General features: G+C 41.5%; 2 protein-coding genes and 1 long non-coding RNA gene across 4 annotated transcripts in view; 1 reads left to right on the forward strand and 2 right to left on the reverse strand.

The window, feature by feature from the left end:
- Window positions 1-5551, reverse strand: part of bin1b (bridging integrator 1b) — a 19591-nt gene extending 14040 nt beyond the window's left edge. The window contains exon 1 of one of the 2 annotated variants that reach the window (XM_035677736.1): window positions 5189-5551. In XM_035677736.1, the coding sequence (XP_035533629.1) occupies window positions 5189-5269 (81 nt within the window). In that variant the 5' untranslated portion in view covers window positions 5270-5551. The remainder of the gene's footprint in view (window positions 1-5188) is intronic. The other variant, XM_035677735.1, reaches the window with a different exon arrangement.
- A 123-nt stretch (window positions 5552-5674) lies between these two features.
- LOC118339923 lies at window positions 5675-7832 on the forward strand. The gene is made up of 2 exons (XR_004797338.1): window positions 5675-5814; window positions 6636-7832. It is a non-coding gene; the product is annotated as an uncharacterized LOC118339923 (long non-coding RNA).
- Window positions 6732-17512, reverse strand: LOC118339922 (indian hedgehog B protein-like). Its single transcript, XM_035677742.1, has 3 exons — window positions 17182-17512; window positions 11563-11824; window positions 6732-7469 (listed from the first exon to the last, which is right to left on the reverse strand). Exons 1-3 carry the CDS (start codon window positions 17479-17481, stop codon window positions 6772-6774), a joined length of 1260 nt encoding a protein of 419 aa, XP_035533635.1. The 5' UTR covers window positions 17482-17512; the 3' UTR covers window positions 6732-6771.
- Window positions 17513-17708: the final 196 nt, after the last annotated feature.

Genomic DNA, 17708 nt, shown 5'->3' on the forward strand with positions numbered 1-17708 from the left:
TTGATTTGGTTTTGTGTGTGTGTGTGTGTGTGTGTGTGTGTGTGTGTGTGCATGTTACTGCTGCCCGTCGGTGTTCAGTTTCAAACCCCAGAAATACACCCGGAGCACACACACAGAGGCAGTTTGTGGGGTATTAAGAGTGATGAGGAGGAGGTCCAGGAGGGCTATAGATAGATACACACACACACACACACACACACACACACATATATGTATATATATCTGAGCACCGCCCACAGCAGTGAAGCATGCCTCCTGGGAGGGACAGGTGCGGAGGCCAAGCAGGGCAACTCCGAGGTTTGATAACATTGGATTCAAATGACTAATTGTAGAGAGAGTTATAAAAATACAGCGGTGGAATGTAAGTTCATTTACTAAAGTACTTCAGATACAAATTGGAGGTACTTGAGTATTTTCTTTTAATGCCACTACTCCACTCAGAGGTAAATACTGTACTCCACTACAAGTGTCTAACAGCTTTCGTTACTTACATACATACTTTTCAAAAAAGCTAATATTTGTATAATTCCTTATTTTAAGGTTCTTTTTGTGCTTTCTGTCAATAAGTTTGAACCAAGCGGCGACCTCTGTGGCTGCAAATCAAGCCAACAACAGCTGCAGTTCCTCTAATCGCCACTCGAGGCTGGCTCCAGCAGTGAGTCAATCTCTATAAGGCCCCAGTATTAAAATGCTAAATTTTACAGCAGAAATAACCATGTTTACAGCCTGGTACAAAGACAGTTTGGGTCTCTTTAGCTAATTTCCCCGTTTATAACTGTGAACAACTCACCTCTTTAAATTATATTAAGGCTTACAGTTTTGCATAATTAAGTCTGTTTATGTTCCTGAAAGGTTTGGAGATTCAACGTTTTAACTTCACACCAGAGCTGAAATATCTCACGGCTGCAATAAAGAATTTTTAAAGGATAATTTAATAATAACATATTTTCATTTTTGTGCGTCTGAATTTGAAGAATGTACGATACTGAAAAGCAGTTTGCAGTGTTCATTGAGTGGCTTAAGGAAGGTGGAAGGTGGTCGGATGTGTTTTTGGGGGGTTGAGTGGTGGGGGAGCCTCTTTGACTCCCAGCACCACTCCGGGTCTCCGGCTGCTCTCTAAAGGGCACCTCCTCCCTCCTCCGTCACCGCACTCATCCGGATTTCACTGAGGGGAATTTTCCCAGCATGCTCTGTGGCACAGCTGACCGGTTCAGTGGGTGACATTATATCACTATGACAACTACGGTGGCACCAGGAGATGCTGGGGATTATTCTGTGGTCTGAATCAAATTATGATATACAGAGAAATTAAAGAAGCAATAAAATTAAATATGGCGTGCTTGCCTTCTGATGTCAGCAGCGGAAACTGCAAACAAACTGTCCTGTTACAAGTTGAACTTCAGTGTTGGAGTCAAAATATTTTGAGAAAAACCTACGATGTGAGAATTTATTCGTATAGAAAATGACATAAAGCCATTTTACAAGAAAAAGTAATATGATGAAAGTAAAATTAAGAAGTCATTTTCCGTCAGTATTACTGGGTAAAGCCATTTAAAGGTGTTGTTAAAAAGCATAAAGTACGTGAGTGTAGAGTTGGATGAGGTGAGGGGTGGAGGGCGGCGTGCCAGCAGACAGACAGCTGAAGCCGACACTCCCCTCCTCCACACCTCAGCCGGCCTTCAGAGGGAAGATGATACTCTGACCTTCCTCTTTACTCCCAGCACTCCGGCTCAAGAGCTCAGTATCACCTCAGAGCCTCACACCGGCTTCCAAATGCTGCTTTTCTGTTGCATTTGAAGAATTCAATTTGTACTTTTCTACATCCAGCAGGTTGATTTCCTCAAGATAAACAAACCCACGAAAGAGAAGAAACCTCAAATTGCTGGATTTGAATGCTTTCAGATACATTTCAGTGTGGTTTATTGTGAGTTATAGCCAAGATTTTAGAAATATTACGGTCATGAGTCCATGTTCCACACCCAGTTTAGAAATGTTTGACCATCCATCCAACTAACCAGCCTTACAAAACAATAGATGACCTATTGACCTCATTACATTTCAGTTCTTCTTTCAGTGCCTTTATAATGCCAACAAAAATCATCACAGAGCTGAAAGGAAGCATTTTTCATGCTTTTTTAATAACCGAGTAGCGCTTCTATGACATAAACAAGTTCTTCTTTCATGATTTGTTTCTGTTTTTATTATTTTCTGGATAAAAAACACATTATTGTGTATTTATAAATAACATTTTGCAGCTCAAATTCCCTACGTTATTGATTATTTTATAAATATGTGTTATTGATGGGACAGAAAAGCAGGACGAAGGTTATCTATTGAATACCATTATGGGTTTGATGAGGAATATCTTAATAATAAAGTGTGCTGATAATATCTGAATTAACCAAAAGATGATGAATATAGTACTAATAAAGATGTTGTATGTAATATATATAAGAAGTGAAAAGTGAGATACTTTTTTTAATCGGATAAAAACAGATAATGAGTTTGTAAATATAGTATAGTATTTCTCTCCCATGTAGGTTTTTGTCATGGGAGAGAAATACAAACTAAAGTTCAAATGGTGTCTAAAACAGTTAAGATGACTCGAGAGTAACCTGCTCATAAATAAACTCTCACATTAGGACAGAAGGAACGTGGCACAGGGATGCTATTTCATTCAGCAGCTGCTATTTAAAGTTCATTCAAGAGCTGCTGAGATGATCGATGGCGCTCGAAACAACAGCAGGAAGACACTTCAACGACGTGGAAGCCCTCTAAACTTTAGATTTTAAAAGGTGGAGTCAGGAAGTGGTTAGCTTAGCTTAGCACAAAGACTGTAAGCAGGGGGAAACAGCTAGCCTGGCTCTGTCCCGTTTCCTGTCTTTAAGCTAAAATGGGTCGCACTAGAGCACCAACATCTCAGACCAAAACAATGGGCGCTACGGCCCACCAGACTTCACTCACAAAACCAGTCATTTCAACTAGCAGATAATCTTAATACACACTTCAAACTGGACAAAATAAAACTCATCAAAACCATCTTTGGCAGTCTTTCCAACAATCACTAACTCTGGTTTAGTCAAAATAAATGAATTCACAGAGTTAAAATCTGTCCACTAACAGTAGTTTCTGCCACTGACAGACTCAGGTTGTTATTGTCAAGTGTGTGAGCAGCATTATGAAAAGGATCCCACTACACGAGATACGACTTTAGTTTACGCAACAAACCAGCCGTAATATCATATCACTCTCCAACCAAGACTCACAGAGGACACAAACACTCTGTTTACTTTCAAGATGCATCGTAACTTCAATTCAAAGTGACAGAAATCAGAAATAAAACTCATTAAAACCGTCTCTGTTAGTGTTTCCAAGCCCAAACTCCCCTGGTTTTGGTTGGAAATAAATCCAATTAATTCACCCGCACACAGAACCAGATTCATGATGTTCATCATGGCAGAGCCAGGCTAGCTGTTTCCCCCTGCTTCCAGTCTTTATGCTAAGCTAAGCTAATCACCTCCTGTCTCTAGTTCTCGGTTCTTCTGACTTTTGCAGAAGGAGACTGGATCTGAAGCGCAGGAGGTTTTGAAATATGCGCAGCTGCCACGAGGAATGAGCAGATACTCATCAGAGGAGTGTTGAGGAGGGAGAGGTTAAAGTTACCAGCGTCCATCAAAGTCTTTTTTAGGGGTTTTACTGGAAACACATGCAGCACAAGGACCGACTACAGGATGCATAAAGACCATCTGAGAACAATGAGTGGTTTAAATATGAAATCTGTCTCTCTGACTGCGCTTCCTGGTGTGGTAGTGAGGTGATTAGAGGGTAAAACCTCAGCAGGCTTAAGCAACAAGAGTGATTAGGACAGACAATAATAACTCAGAGACAGAGAGCTCAACACAGACTGTTGATCAGGTTTCTATCTGTCACTTTTGCAGCTCCTCCTACAGTCGACTGTCATTTTCACTCTGGAGCTGAGTTTGCAAATAAAACAGCTGATGTCAGGTAACAAAATCTTATATTTCATCTTATTGACACATGTTGTTTTCATCTGATCTAAAAGCATAAAATTCTCCCAAAACAGCAACGTTTCCTTTTAATTTAGATATGTGGGTACTTTTTTACGACAAGTACATATTTTCTTTAACTTTTTTGAAAATTGAATCCAACATTTTTATCTTGAAAATATGTATTTTAATTGATTTAAGGGCTTTTTCTTCTTGTTGTTTTACTGTTGTAGCAGCATTAGAAGTAGGAGTAAACTACTTTTCTGCACTTCAGGACTTTTACTTTGAAAACCTAGTTGTACAAAAAGCAGTAAAGCAGGACAGTGAATGCATCATCATAACTGATTTTAATACTACAACATCCTTCAAGAAGCATGATTGATCGTTTCCTTCTAGTGGAAAGTCTCAGCTAACAGCCAAAGACACTTTGGAAGTGATCAAACTTCACTGTGTGGATTAAAGGAAAACCCCTTAAATATACTAAATAGTGTTGAAGACATTCCTGCTTTTTATTCCTACTTCCTGCCCTTTTAAATGCATGGATTTTTATTAGTTCAAAGTCATTTGGTACATTTTATGGTTTGCATTTCATGTAACACCTTAAAAACTCCTTGAACTGTGCAGAGAACTCATTAAAAGCACCTTAATTGTTATTAAAGGGTCAATTGAAGGGGTTTAAGGTCAAACTTAAGGACCTTTAGTGACAGTCTGCTCATGACTTTTCTTTTAAAATTATCATCAACATAACAACCTTAATTCAAAGTGCTTTTATTTTTGCAATGTTACAGGGTTGATGTTCATTTAAATGTTACTTCCTAAAACTGTGCAGAATACTTATTAATGTATGTAAAGCCAATCGATTGAGAAACTGTAGTTCTTTTAGGGTTAAAGTTGATAGATCTCACCCCTTTAAAAACCCCTTAAACAGTGCAGGGAACCCAATTAAACTACCTTCACATGTTGCATTCAGGTGTATATTGGTATTCATTTAACCCCTTGAAAACCCTTAAACCTACCCTGATATGTAACAATCCGCTGATTAAGACATTAAATAGTCCCTGATGAAGTCATTATTGGTGCGTGAATGAGTCGCGTTTGAAGGTAAAAAGTTGCGGGGTTGGGTTTCACGGGGGCCAGTAGGACACTGTGTCCCGCTGCTGCCGATCAGCTCACAGTTTTACCTTCTCCTGCGCTCTGGTGAGCCTCTTCTGGACGTTGATGGCCAGTTTCCCGGCGGTGACCCCTTTCCCTGTCTCGGCCATGTCCTCGCGGCGTGGAGGTGCTCCCCGGCGGTGTCCGGACCCGAGAAGAAGGAGGAGAAGACAAGAGGGAGAAATGTCGCTGAAGGAGACCCTTCCCTGGAAACCGACGGTGCGTAAAACCTCTCCGGGTCGCTGCGCGTAACTCTAATCCCGGTGACAGCTTCTTAAAGGCGCAATGCGTAATTTAATCCGGTTTATGCGTAAAAAAAATGAACAAAAAGCAGGTGGAGGTTTGGAGACAGAGCACAGGGACAGATTCAGATATCGTCTCGGCTCTCACTGTTAATTGATGGAGACTTGAGCTCGATATGGAGAGATATTAGGTTTCCTTCTCAGTCATCCTCTTAAAGGCGCAGCAGGTTGTTATTATTAGCCGACATCTGTTGCATGCATGCAACTGGTGTGTTGCTGTCGTTACGCACGGCCTTATTTAAGCGCACGGAGCGGTTTCAGTCAGATGTGGGGGGCTAAATCAGTCCTGATCCCCCCCTGGAAGATAAACACAGACAGACGGACGGACGGACAGACAAAGGAAGCCGGTAGAGGTCAGTAAAGGTGCGTTCACGTGTCAGCAGGTCACTGTAGATGTTGAGGTATAAACGAGACAACACACAGCTCATTTCCATATAATTTAATTTCAAAAATAAATCTTTTTTAATATCTCTTCACCCATAATAACTCCATAAACATTATTGGATTTCTGTAAACAAATAACACTTAAATACACTCATTTATATATCATTTATTCTAATGTTACATACAAACATCCCTGTGGACTTCACTATGAAACTAAATCCCTCAAAAGTTTACCTCAAAATCAAACTAATTACCCCAGAGTTTTAATAGAATAACAGATAGATTAGATATAGCTTTCCCCTTAATTTACACATTACCTATTTGACAAATCAATGAATTACCTTTTAAGGTGTTATTAAGGTAAACGGGACTCTTACTCAGTATTAGATCCCATATTAAATTAATGGATTGCATTGTATTAAGGGATTTTAATGAGTTTCTGCACAGAAAAGCCATTAAATCACTTCAATCCCAACCTTAAGAACACCTTAAGATGATAACTAATGTGTAAATTAATGGGAAAATGTACCCCTTGATTCTTTTTTTAGAGTGTTTACTGTGAGTGTTTGCTGTGAGTGCTTACTGTGTTTTCCAGGTAAGATTAAGGATTTATTAAAGGTATTTTAAGGGATTATTGTTTCATAGAGTTTTAAGGATACAACCAAAAGTCTTTTAACGTCAGCACTTCTCTGAGTCGTTTGACTCTTATATTTGCTGTCTGTGTTTGTGGTTTTGGGAGAATTCGTCTGTCAGTTCACAGCTTCTTCTTCTTCCCTGTTTTTCCTGCCAGAAAAAACTCCCATCATGCCTCAGCAGGAGCCCATCTCGTCAGGCAGGTAGTTGCGGTCCTGCAAGCTCTCCGGGCTTGTATTTGGGTATTTCAGGATTGTTTTTTGATAAAAGCGTCCACCAGTGTTCTTCCTTCCTCACCTGTTGTCCTGAGCCACGCCCAACGGGTGGAAGCGCCCCGAGTCCAGCAGCATCCTCCCGAGCCAGTGTAAGAGCCGTGAGTACCAGTGGATCCCGTCACTGTGGCTCCCAGCGGATCCGGTCCAGCTGTGAATCAGCCGGAGTGGCGAGAAGGCCCAGTGAGCCAGGGAGTGCTGCTCCACCACCGCGTAGCAGGACGCCACCACCCCGTCCACCACCAGCGTCCCCTGCTGGGTCAGTGGCGCAAACGCCCCCCTGCTCTCCCTCACACTGACCTGGGTGATCCGAGACAGACGCCCCTCGCTGTGCTTCTGTCCCGCTTCACCCTCCGACACCAGCACGCACTGTCCCGGCTGGGCCTCGCTGGCGTACACAGTCCTGAGGGCGCCACGGGCTGGCACCGCCCCCTCTGAGCAGTTCCCCTCAGACACAAAGACCAGGTGGGCGGCAGTGAGCGAAAGGCGGGCCCCAGCTTCTGTCTGCAAGGTGTAGAAGAGCTTCCAGGTCCCGGGGTCACGGTCCAAGAAGACCAGGACTTCACTGTAGACCAGTTCCCCGCTGCCGTCGGTGCCCACCGAGGCCAGGACTCGCTCACCAGGTCGCAGGTCACTGATGGACTTCTGACCGCCGCCCTCCAACCTGACCGAGGCCTCGCCGGGAAAACAACCTCCAGATTTAGCCGCCACTGAGTGGTCTGAAAGACAGACAGACAGACAGACAGGGAACAGGATGTGATTATTCCTGAAATACGGAAGTTCATTCCTGCTACTTCCTTCATGCTCAAAAGGAAAAAAATAAATAAAGTTGAACTAAAAACTATGAGACAAATGTCATAATGTTGAGGTATTAAGTCAGACACTTATTATCGTTGATTAACATTTAAATTAGTGCATCTATTTTTGTTATGGCTAACATTTGAACATTTTTTGTCCTGGCAGGATCGAGCTTCCATACAAAAGAGCTTGAGCGCACAATAAATGTCTTCAACTCCCTTTAGCTAAATATTGACTTTTTTCCTATCTACACTGAAAATAAAAGAAAAAATAACGAGATAAAAGCTCCTGTTTGCAGCCTTGAATATTGTGTGTGTGTGTCCAGGGAAGGATTGTGTTCGAGACAATGCGGATAAATATTTGGGGAAGGTAGGAAAGCCAAGGCCAGGTGATAAGATAAGTCACCTGAAGGAGGAAGGAGCAGAGCAGGAAAATGAGCCAGCGGGTTAATCATCTGACAAACTCCAGTAAACATCTCCTCCAATTCAGTGTGATGACCTTAATTGTTTGATTATGTTATGAATTCTTTGTTTTATATATTCTTTTTCACATATATTTAAATATAGTTTCACTCCTGGCAAGTCAAAAGTTTGATTATTTTGACTTAAAAAAACCTAATTCTGACACTGTGAGTAATAATATAGCATAATTAAATTAATCGAGTCATGTTTTTAATTTTAGGCGTAGATTTGTGCACGACATTATCATAAACGACATTATCTTTGACGCCTCTTATGTTAAAATGATAAAGTGCGATGTTTCGCTTTTCTGGGCTCAAGGAACAAATAGAACACCTGCATGGATCCAAACTTTGTCATAACTGACCTTTGTTTGTTTTATAGTGGTGGTCTATCAGGAAAATACTCGCTGCAATACTGCGAGTGACCACAGGGAAATATTGAAGGCAAATATAATAAATACCAACAGCAAAGTTTCTCAATTCTCGGCATTCTATAAAGCAGCTTATTTAAAAAAACAAACTGAAGAAATTAATGCGAACTTGTTCACTTTAATCTGTGTGAACTGAACTTAGTCAGCTCTTGATAAGTGTGAACACTGGCAAAGGCAGGGAAGAAGAAGACTGCTAACCAGGATGTGAACAATGCACAGGTTTTAAATATTCATAAAATCATGTTATTTAATGCAAAAAGAAATGAATTCAAGAGCATGTGTTGTTAATTTAAGACAAATTAGTACTTTGCGATGAACAAAAATGTTCAACTTTCAGGTTTTCAGGTCTGTGTGATACCAAACTGAAACATTTCTGTCATAATGCGATGTTTCTGCCACATATCTCACAAAGCACTCAAGTTAGATGGTTAAAAGGTTAAAAATAAATAAATAAAAATAGTTGAAATGTCACTAAGAGATGCAACCCTGGACTGTATACTTTATCATATAGACACTGCCCTTCAGTAACAAACAAAAAGCACCAGAAATAGTAGTGACGTCTCTCAAACGGTAGAGGTAGAAAACTTGAAATATTACCTTCCTAACTCTCTTCCTGGTTCGACCCCAGAAATATGTCTCATGTTGTCGATGTAAAGCAGCAGAAGTTTGAGGTGCAATGTGTTAACTTGCTCCATTAATCCCCGTTATCGCCCCAGTCTTCATCTACAGGATGCTTTGCTGCCCCCTAGTGGTTGTTTCCTCTTGCTAAGTGTCTCTAAGGAGGAGTTTGTTGGTGGAGAGCTCATCAGTTACAACTTTTCCTCAGCTGGCTTGATTTTCTTCGTAACCACTGATTTCTTTCTTTCAGGAATTTTGTTTCATTGAAAAATGTGAGAGAAAAAAAAAAAATCAAAAACATGAAAAAAATACCAACTTGATTGGTTGCCCTTCTGATCAAGTCAAGGACTGGGCCCTCGCAACCCGATCTGGGAGGGAAGGAGAGAGGAGGAGAGGGAAAAAGAAAGGGAAAAGAGACAGAAAGTAGGAAAAAGGAGAAAGAAAGAGGGGGAAAAGAAAAGGAAAATCTCTGTTACCACTCAGTGTAAAATGTGTCGGAGGGTGTTGATGCATTTTCATAAGAGTGTGTGACTTTCGGCACATCTGTGTCCACTTTTGGATGGCACATGTGTGTTACTTTTCATACAAGCTGCACATTTGTGGCGATGAACAGACAGTACGTTGAATATGTTGAACCTTAATGTGAAGAGTCTGCAGACCTCAGCAGCTGATTTCCACTCACCCACAATCTGTGTCCCCTAATCTCTGCTAGGTAAGAAGAAGTGTAAATGCAGTCTGCACCACAACATGTTGAAGTCTCCTAACTCCGCCTCTTCCTGCTAACTCAAACTGCTCAACTGTACATTTATGTTGTGACTACTACCTTGATTGACATTTCAGTACTGCAGATGGCTTTAAATACTACATTTCCCAAGAGCCTCAGCTGGTGATGCCATAAAGAAGAAGCTAGTTGGAGGTTTTAAATGTTAAAAATGCGAATGGGGAACAAAACCCAGCGCTGTAGTGGCTAAATTCACCCACAACTGATTGTTTCTACAAAATAAAACCGTTAGCTTCAGCCATTAGCAGAGTTCAGCTCAGTGACTGGATGTTTCTTATTGAAATGCACCTTAGGAATTCTAGCTACGTTCTCCCTCCGTTTTTTACCTACATTTGACTTTCTTTTTATCAAGAAAACCAAGAAAAAACATCTAAAAATTTCCTCATTCTCAAAATCAGAATTTCTACATATTGCTTAATAGTTTTGTGGCAATACGTTTAGTTCAGTTCCACGAAAATCGTCCAGGATTTAAGAATTTCCCTCTTCTGAAATCAGCCGGTACGTGGTGGTGTGAAGTACCGATGAGCCTGCTTCTGGGCGAGGAAAGCAAAAAAGCCGCGAACAGCTCACAGAAGCAAAAATTTAGACATGACGTAGAACTCGGCCTAACCTGAGGGTGAGTGGCAGATGAGACAGATAAAGAAAAAGGGGAAAAATATAGGAGCTGGCACATTTATAAGATGCAAGCAAGAAGAGAGTTAGCGAACAGGAGTGAAACAAAAAAAGGAAGGAAAAGGCAGCAGCAGCAATTTCTGAACCTTAAATATAAACCCTAAATAGACTAAATTAATTCAGTTTGTCTGACTGATGAAGGTTTTGGAGTTTCTGAGCTGCAAAATTCTGCAAAATTTAGTGTTGCTTGTCGTGCTTTTTCTAAACTGTTGCCAATATGCAACCTGGTCCCACTCAAATACTCCTGCGTCAGTCAGTCAGTCAGTCAGTCAGTCTATCAGTGGCCCTCAGCATCAAAATATCACGCTGTCGGTGTCCCTAAAGCGCCATTAAAGTCAGGTGATTTAAAGAGCGAGAAAATCCACATATGGAGATGATTTTTTGATTTTCATATTTTGAATCCACTGACCTAGCAGCAGTTATTTGACGAGTCAGGGTTGCAGTATGAAACATGCTACGGTGAGCTACAAGGGGGAACTGGATGAGTTTGTAGGTTGCTGTTTAAAGCAGCAAAGCTTTAAACAATTCATATTAGTGATACATGAAAGCTGAGTAGGAGGGAGAAGGTGTCAGAGTGCGAGGCCGTCGGGGTTCAGTCGCAATACTCACTGAACCTAACTTAATATTGGTTAATTTTCATAATGCTTGGAGTTACCTTAACGTAACCACTAACATGTTATTCGTGCTTTAGCTGCATTGATTTTGTGAGAAAGCTTTGCAGATAAATATGAACATGTTAAAACCTTTCAGATACATTCTTTAAAAACAGATCCAGCTTCTTTTGAAGATTAAAATGTAATAAAATGTTAAAGATCTGTGTGCCTCTAACCCAGAGCTCGTTGGATCAGCGTCTTTAAGTGTGTCCATTTAGAATAGATTTAAACAACTTTTGACATCGTCTGTCGTATATGAACTAGCTCCGTATGAAGCATACTGAGGCCTTTAGGGTCAGGGTTAGGCACCCTCACCAGTAGAGGGTGTCTACAGGCTCTCTACACCTTTCCCTTCATAAAAATTGGATTTAGCGAAGTTCAGCCTCTGTCCTCCCTCACCTGACTTGACGCTGCAGTGGATGTGGGCTTTGGACTCGTAGTAGACCCAGTCAAACCCGGCCTCCACCGCCAGTCGAGCCAGCATGGCGTACTTGTTCCTGTCTCGGTCCGACGTGGTGATGTCCACCGCCCGGCCCTCGTAGTGCAGCGACTCCTCCGAGTGGTGGCCGTCCTCATCCCAGCCCTCAGTGACCCGCAGCCGGACCCCGGGCCACAGGTTCATCACCGAGATGGCCAGAGAGTTCAGCTTGTCTTTACAGCGCTGCAGCAAAAGAGACACAGCTGTCGTATGTCCACATCAAAAGTCTATCTTTTGCATATAGATTTAACAAATACCGCAGTAAGTAAACATACCACTACTATATGGTCAAAAGTATGTGGACGCCTGAACATTAAAGTCAAATGAGCATTAATGTGCTACTCTAACAGTCTCCACTCTTCTGGTTTCAGGCTTTCCAGATGCTGAACCTGCTGCAAGAACTGGGAAAATTGTTTTTTATGGTGCATTGGAGCGTTCACTGTAAGAAAAAAAAGTTGTTTTTACAGTAAACTGTCTTTTACTGTCATAGTTTGACCGTTTTTTCCTTTAAAGAGGAAAGACAGATTTTTTACAGTGTTGTCATGTTCAAACAGGAAATGTTTGTGTGCACTGAAAAAATGTCTAAAATATCATTGTATGCTGTAACATTAAGATTTTCCTTCGATGGAACTAAGGGGCTGAGAACAAACCAGGAAAAACAGACCAAAACTAGTCCAGTTTACGTGTCCACATGCTTTTGGCCATATAGAATATATATAAATATGTTAACATATATTTAAACTATATATGTTCACATGTGGCCATAAACTGGGAGAAAAATCAAATTCCGAGTGATGACTTTTGGAAGTTTGTAAATGTTTCCATGGAGACGTTCACCTGCTGATCAGCACAAAACAACACTAGATAATTGAAGAAAATCCTCCGTCTTCATTTGTAGGTTGGAAATGTTTGAATTGAATTTTATTGAAGGGCTTTTATTCTGAAAAACTTGTCTTCCTCACTCAGAATTTGAATTTGTTTAGGCGTTTTTAAGTGAAAGGTTTTATTTTCCTGATTTATTAGCGAGTATGTAAAACTTTTAATTGTAGCACTTTGCACTCAGATTTGTATGTTTTGTCGGATGTTTTATTCACTTTTAACGCTGTATTGAATGAAAGTGACGGAACTGTACTGACTGTGGAATAAACATTTTCTCACGTTATCTGAGATTTTATGCTTGTTTTTAACTTTTTTATGTATTTTTTTATAGTTTATGGTTTGACTTATTGCCTGTTGACCCTTCAGTCACGTTATTCTCCTGTATGATCACAGACTGCAGACCTGACCTTTGAACTTCTCCCTGCTGTTTGTTGGAAAGGTTGAAGCCCCGCCCACTGCTGCCACACTCAATCTGAGAGCAGCAATAAAAGCCTGAACTCACCGAATCCCCGTCACACCCCGCCACCCCTCTCCCGCTTGTCTGTGCCCGCAGCCTTCCCACAATGCACCCCTGCTGTCCCAGCTCGGCCTGATGTTTGCTCTCTGTGGTGAGCTATGTTAAGGATGGATGGAGGGGTGAAGGAGGGGACTGTGAGGTTATAGGGTGGTTGGGTGATGCCTGAGGGTGATGGGGGTCCCGCTAAACCTGGAGTCTGGTCAGGGTGAGCAAACAGAAGGTGAGAGGGCCTATTGAAGGACTCATTCAACTCCCTCCTCCGGTGCTTTTATTTTGGAAAACTTGCAGTACCGTCTCTCCCTTAACTTTCTTCATGTGGTTTTAACTGAGAGGTTTTTTATTTTTAGCGATTTTTCTAACATGAAATATTTCCGGTGACATCTCAGATATAACTGGTCTGATTTTCACAATAAAATTTCACAATTTTCCAAATAACTAAGGACTGAGGAGTTAACATTTTACAGTCTGTTAATCGTTCTGTCATGTAACTGAACGATGAATGAGCTGAACAATAACGACGTTGTTTAATAAAGGTGCATTATTAAAATTTATTTTGAGTAGATATAACGAGATGATGAGTTTAGAAATGCTGGAATCAGCTTTTCTTTTCAAAGAATCTTGATATATTATCTCAACCAGCCCTCATCGGAATACATTCACAGTTTCCCATTAATACTCCAACCTACAGTTTTGAGAGTTGATGGGTCCAATTCTGATCATTTCTTTTCTTTTTTTTTAGAAACGTAGGAAGGAGGAATTGTCAAAATATGCTAAGTTATAATATGTATAAGTTTAATAAAAGAAAATTGAAGTATCCGTCCACTGACATGTCATTTTAAGTCTGAATGGAAGCAGTTGAAGCGGTTTCTTCGAGCAGTTAATAAAGATATGTCAATTTCAGAAATGTTTTTACTGACTGACAACAATTTGTATATCTATTAACTCTTCCAGGGTTGACTACATTTTTATGTCCATTATCTGCCTCTGTTTTTCATGTTTTTCATGTTTTGCTTGGTGGCTATAAAGGAGGCTTTCTCATTTCAAAACACTGACCCTCTAAACAGGCAGAAATATTAATTACATTTCTGCACAAATTGGGTTTTCGGTGGTGATTCAGATTGGCCTGAAGGCTCACGGCACAGATTGGCTTCAAGAGGGAACCATTTTCAACATATTTCTTCATATTTCCAACCAGCCATAGTCAGATTTGAACAAACATCAGGTGATAATTTGTATAGAATGATGCAGATTTGGCTGCAGAACGAGCCGTTTCACATTATAACTCAAACTGGTCCATTTCTGGATCAATTTAACAACACAATGAGTCCTGAAATGAAGGAATCAGCCAACCAAACAGGACCTGCCTGAATATATCTCAGCCACTACTTGTTGGATTTGGTTGGATGAGGCTTTGAATAATGCCACAGACTCACCTGTTGAGGGCGCTATCCTTAAACGCTCATTCTGATTATTAAAGTATGAATCTCAAGACACCCTGCTCTGATTTTGACTAGAATTAAAACAAATTAATAGGAACTTGTTTGATCGATGCTATTTTATTTGTCTGATTTGGTCATTTTTAAACTTTAACGCAACATATCTTGTTGATTTTGATGAAAGTTTTAAGACTGGTACATTGTGGCATTGGGCTCGGGCACTTTTATGTCATTTGTTGTTTGTAAAATGTTGATTTAAACTGTTTAAGGGTCACACATGATTACTTCTGGTCAAATCCTAAGAAATTACATTTTTCTGGTTAATTAAGTTTCATTTATTTCACTTGACAGTATTTGAATTAACTTCTTATTAAATCAAGGTTGCATGAGGGGCTTCTTGTCATTTTCCAGCAGCCTCTGAATGCGTCTCTCAGTGATGCTTTTACGAACCTCAGCCTATAAAGAGTGAAAAAGTGGGATTAAACGCTCTAAATGTCTCTTTCCATGTTGGCTGTGATAAGAATAGCTCGCAGCTCGGTGGCCACAGATGCCTTTTCACAGTGTTCACTGTGGATTTTAACGTCTTATGTTTTCTCTCCGCGGTCAGAGCCACGAGCTGGACTTCATAAATCAGACGATAGATTTTGTTGGTTTTCCTTTCAAGGTATACAGATCGACGGGGGTTTCTGTAGGAGCGGTTTTAAGCACTAAACCGCTGGCTGCACAAACATTGGACGCGCAGGCTGACAACATGTGCCTATATGCACACCTTAGCGCTGCAAAAAATGCCCTTCTGAACAGGTCAGTTAGTCTGCTGTGGCGTCTGAAAGACTGGTTTTCTTGGGAAGATAGGACAAAATCTGCAAAAACCAAACGCGTCTTCTCTTGATTCCAATGCAGTGCAATTGGTTTGATGGTTTTCTTTAGTCAAATGCCATAGTTTGCTGAATATGGGGCTATCTGCCTTGTCTGGAGCCGTTTTTACGCAAACTTTCTGCAAGAAATCCTTGAAATTAAACAACATTCATTGTAAATAAGTGAAATAATCTTGCACTTTTTTAAAAACATTTCTTTACATGCACTTCGAAAAGAAATCTGAACTCATTAAAAAGGCCAAGTGAAATGTGAGGAATGACACTTTTTGCAGTGAGGCTTCGCTCCTGAACAGTCGCGTCTGTATGCAGCACGGAGCGCCCAGGAAAAAGCGAATAAAAAATAAAGAGGCGGAAAAAAAAATCGGTATAATTAAGGCTTCGACACAAGTGAAGTGGGCTATTTCTGCACATGTGCGCTGCGAAAACAAACAAAAAGTAACACGGAATAGTAAAAGACAAACAGGGGGCTGTCTCCTGCGGCCTGGAGCCCATAAATTGTGTGCAGGTCAGCGCCGTTGACGCGCGGCGGCTCGAGGTGCGCGCTGCAAAAAATATCCATGCTTGGACACTTTTCACCTAAAAAGTTGTGTGAACTTTTTCTTTCATTAACAAGGTTTAATTAAGCCTTTCTTACTGTTGCAGCTTGTTGAGTAATTTTCTAAGAAACATGAGAAAAAGCAGATAAAAACAAACGGAATCAGTTGATTCTGGAAATGAAAACTCTTGAATCTTTTTACACTAAAGTAAAAACGAAAGAACTCATCCCTATTTGCGCATCTTGCATTAAAGGACTTTCTCTTGTACATTTGAACACTTGAACCCAGCTAAAGTGACTCGCTCCTGCGGGTATTTCTTGCAGTGCGCACGGCGGAGGTAACAGCTCCAGACGGGAGTGCGCGCCTTCATTCCCCACGTGGGTCTGTGGACATAAGCGCTGCCGCTCTGAGAGGAAGCCCGCGGTCACAAGAGCCAGATATAAATACTTTATTCCTGGGGAAATTGGGAGTCAAATAAATTCCACCCGGGGCCACATCAATGACGGTGTCGTAAAAAATTTTGACAGTCCAAAAGGCGACTGTTAAGTCTGGCCAGTCGGGCTAAAAACGAAAACGGTAAACATCAGTACACGCTTGACCCGGGCTCTAACCAAATACGACTTTTGGCTGTTTTTCCACCAAAAAACATGATGTAAAACAGAGGACATAGTGTTTTAATTAAGAGCAACCGCGTTTCCATACATTTTTAGACGGGGTTGCCCTCTTTTTACGCATGAGCTGCCCACACTGAACCTCTGAAAGTTCATGTGGAGCTCTGATTCAAGCTGGTCCCCTACACAACCCAGAAACAAACCCCACTGTGTCAACAGCTGCAGAGATTTCAGTATTGACTGAAGAATGAGTTGTGCAAACAGACAGATTTCGTAATCAGATTCCCAAAGAGACAGAACAGCAAGAACAATCCAGCTCAAAACATTTCCATGCGAGAAAAAGCGTTCAAATTGTAGTTTTATTTCAAAGTTCAAATATTCCACTGAGGAGGGACATTTGAAGACTTACGACACTTGTTACTTTTAAGTGGCACATAATCGAAATACATTTGGGTCATTTTGTTCAAATTCCTAAAAGAAAAATGAGTTTAAGACTGTTTGTTTTTTGGTTTTTTTTGCAGTGACAATCCTTGAGTCAGCAAGAAATGCGGAAAAGATAACAGTGTCCACGCGTTTAAAGAATGGGCAAAGTACACTTAGTAATACACCGAAAACCCTCTTTAAGAAGCAGGTTCTGCTGCTGAAAACCCCAGGCTAAAAGGCACTACGGCAGCCGGGAGTGTTACCTGTGTCATCATGCGGTCTGCACCTGTGTTTTCCTCATCTTTGAAGATGATGTCGGGGTTGTAGTTCGGGGTGAGCTCCTTGAAGCGCTCAGAGTTCCGGGTTATTTTTCCTTCGTATCTCCCGCTGGCCCCTAAAGTCTTCTCGGCCACGTTGGGGCTGAACTGCTTGTAGGCGAGCGGCGCCAGCTTCCGCGGTGACCGCCTCTTGCCATGGCCTCTACCCGGTCCACAACCCTCGCTGACCGGCGAGAGGAGAAAGGCGCACCCGGCGAGGCACGTCACCAGCGTCGGGAGCAGCATTCCGCCCCGGGGCCGGTATGCAACCCCCCGGCGGGTGGCCAAAATGTCACCGCTGTATTTCTTTTGATGTGTCCCCCCCCCCCCCCCCACCCCGTGTGGGTTCCCCAATATAAGTTTAGAGTGGAGGTAACGGAGCAGGACTCACTCCCGGGTCCCCAAAAGTGGCCATTCCCGGCGCGTAAAAGTGGCCAGTGCGCTGGTGGAGACGAGCTGGAACGACCTGAACC

The sequence above is a fragment of the Morone saxatilis genome, unplaced genomic scaffold (assembly GCF_004916995.1).
Source record: "Morone saxatilis isolate NCDOM2014 unplaced genomic scaffold, NCSU_SB_2.0 Contig6, whole genome shotgun sequence".
NCBI lineage: Eukaryota > Metazoa > Chordata > Actinopteri > Moronidae > Morone > Morone saxatilis.

Excerpts from the sequence above, each read along its gene's own strand:
- LOC118339922 (XM_035677742.1), bottom strand. The coding sequence starts at position 17,481 with ATGCTGCTCCCGACGCTGGTGACGTGCCTCGCCGGGTGCGCCTTTCTC. Across the intron at positions 11,825-17,181 it reads CAGACCGCATGATGACACAG|CGCTGTAAAGACAAGCTGAA; the intron begins GTAACACTCCCG and ends CTTTTGCTGCAG. Across the intron at positions 7,470-11,562 it reads CCACTGCAGCGTCAAGTCAG|ACCACTCAGTGGCGGCTAAA; the intron begins GTGAGGGAGGAC and ends TCTGTCTTTCAG.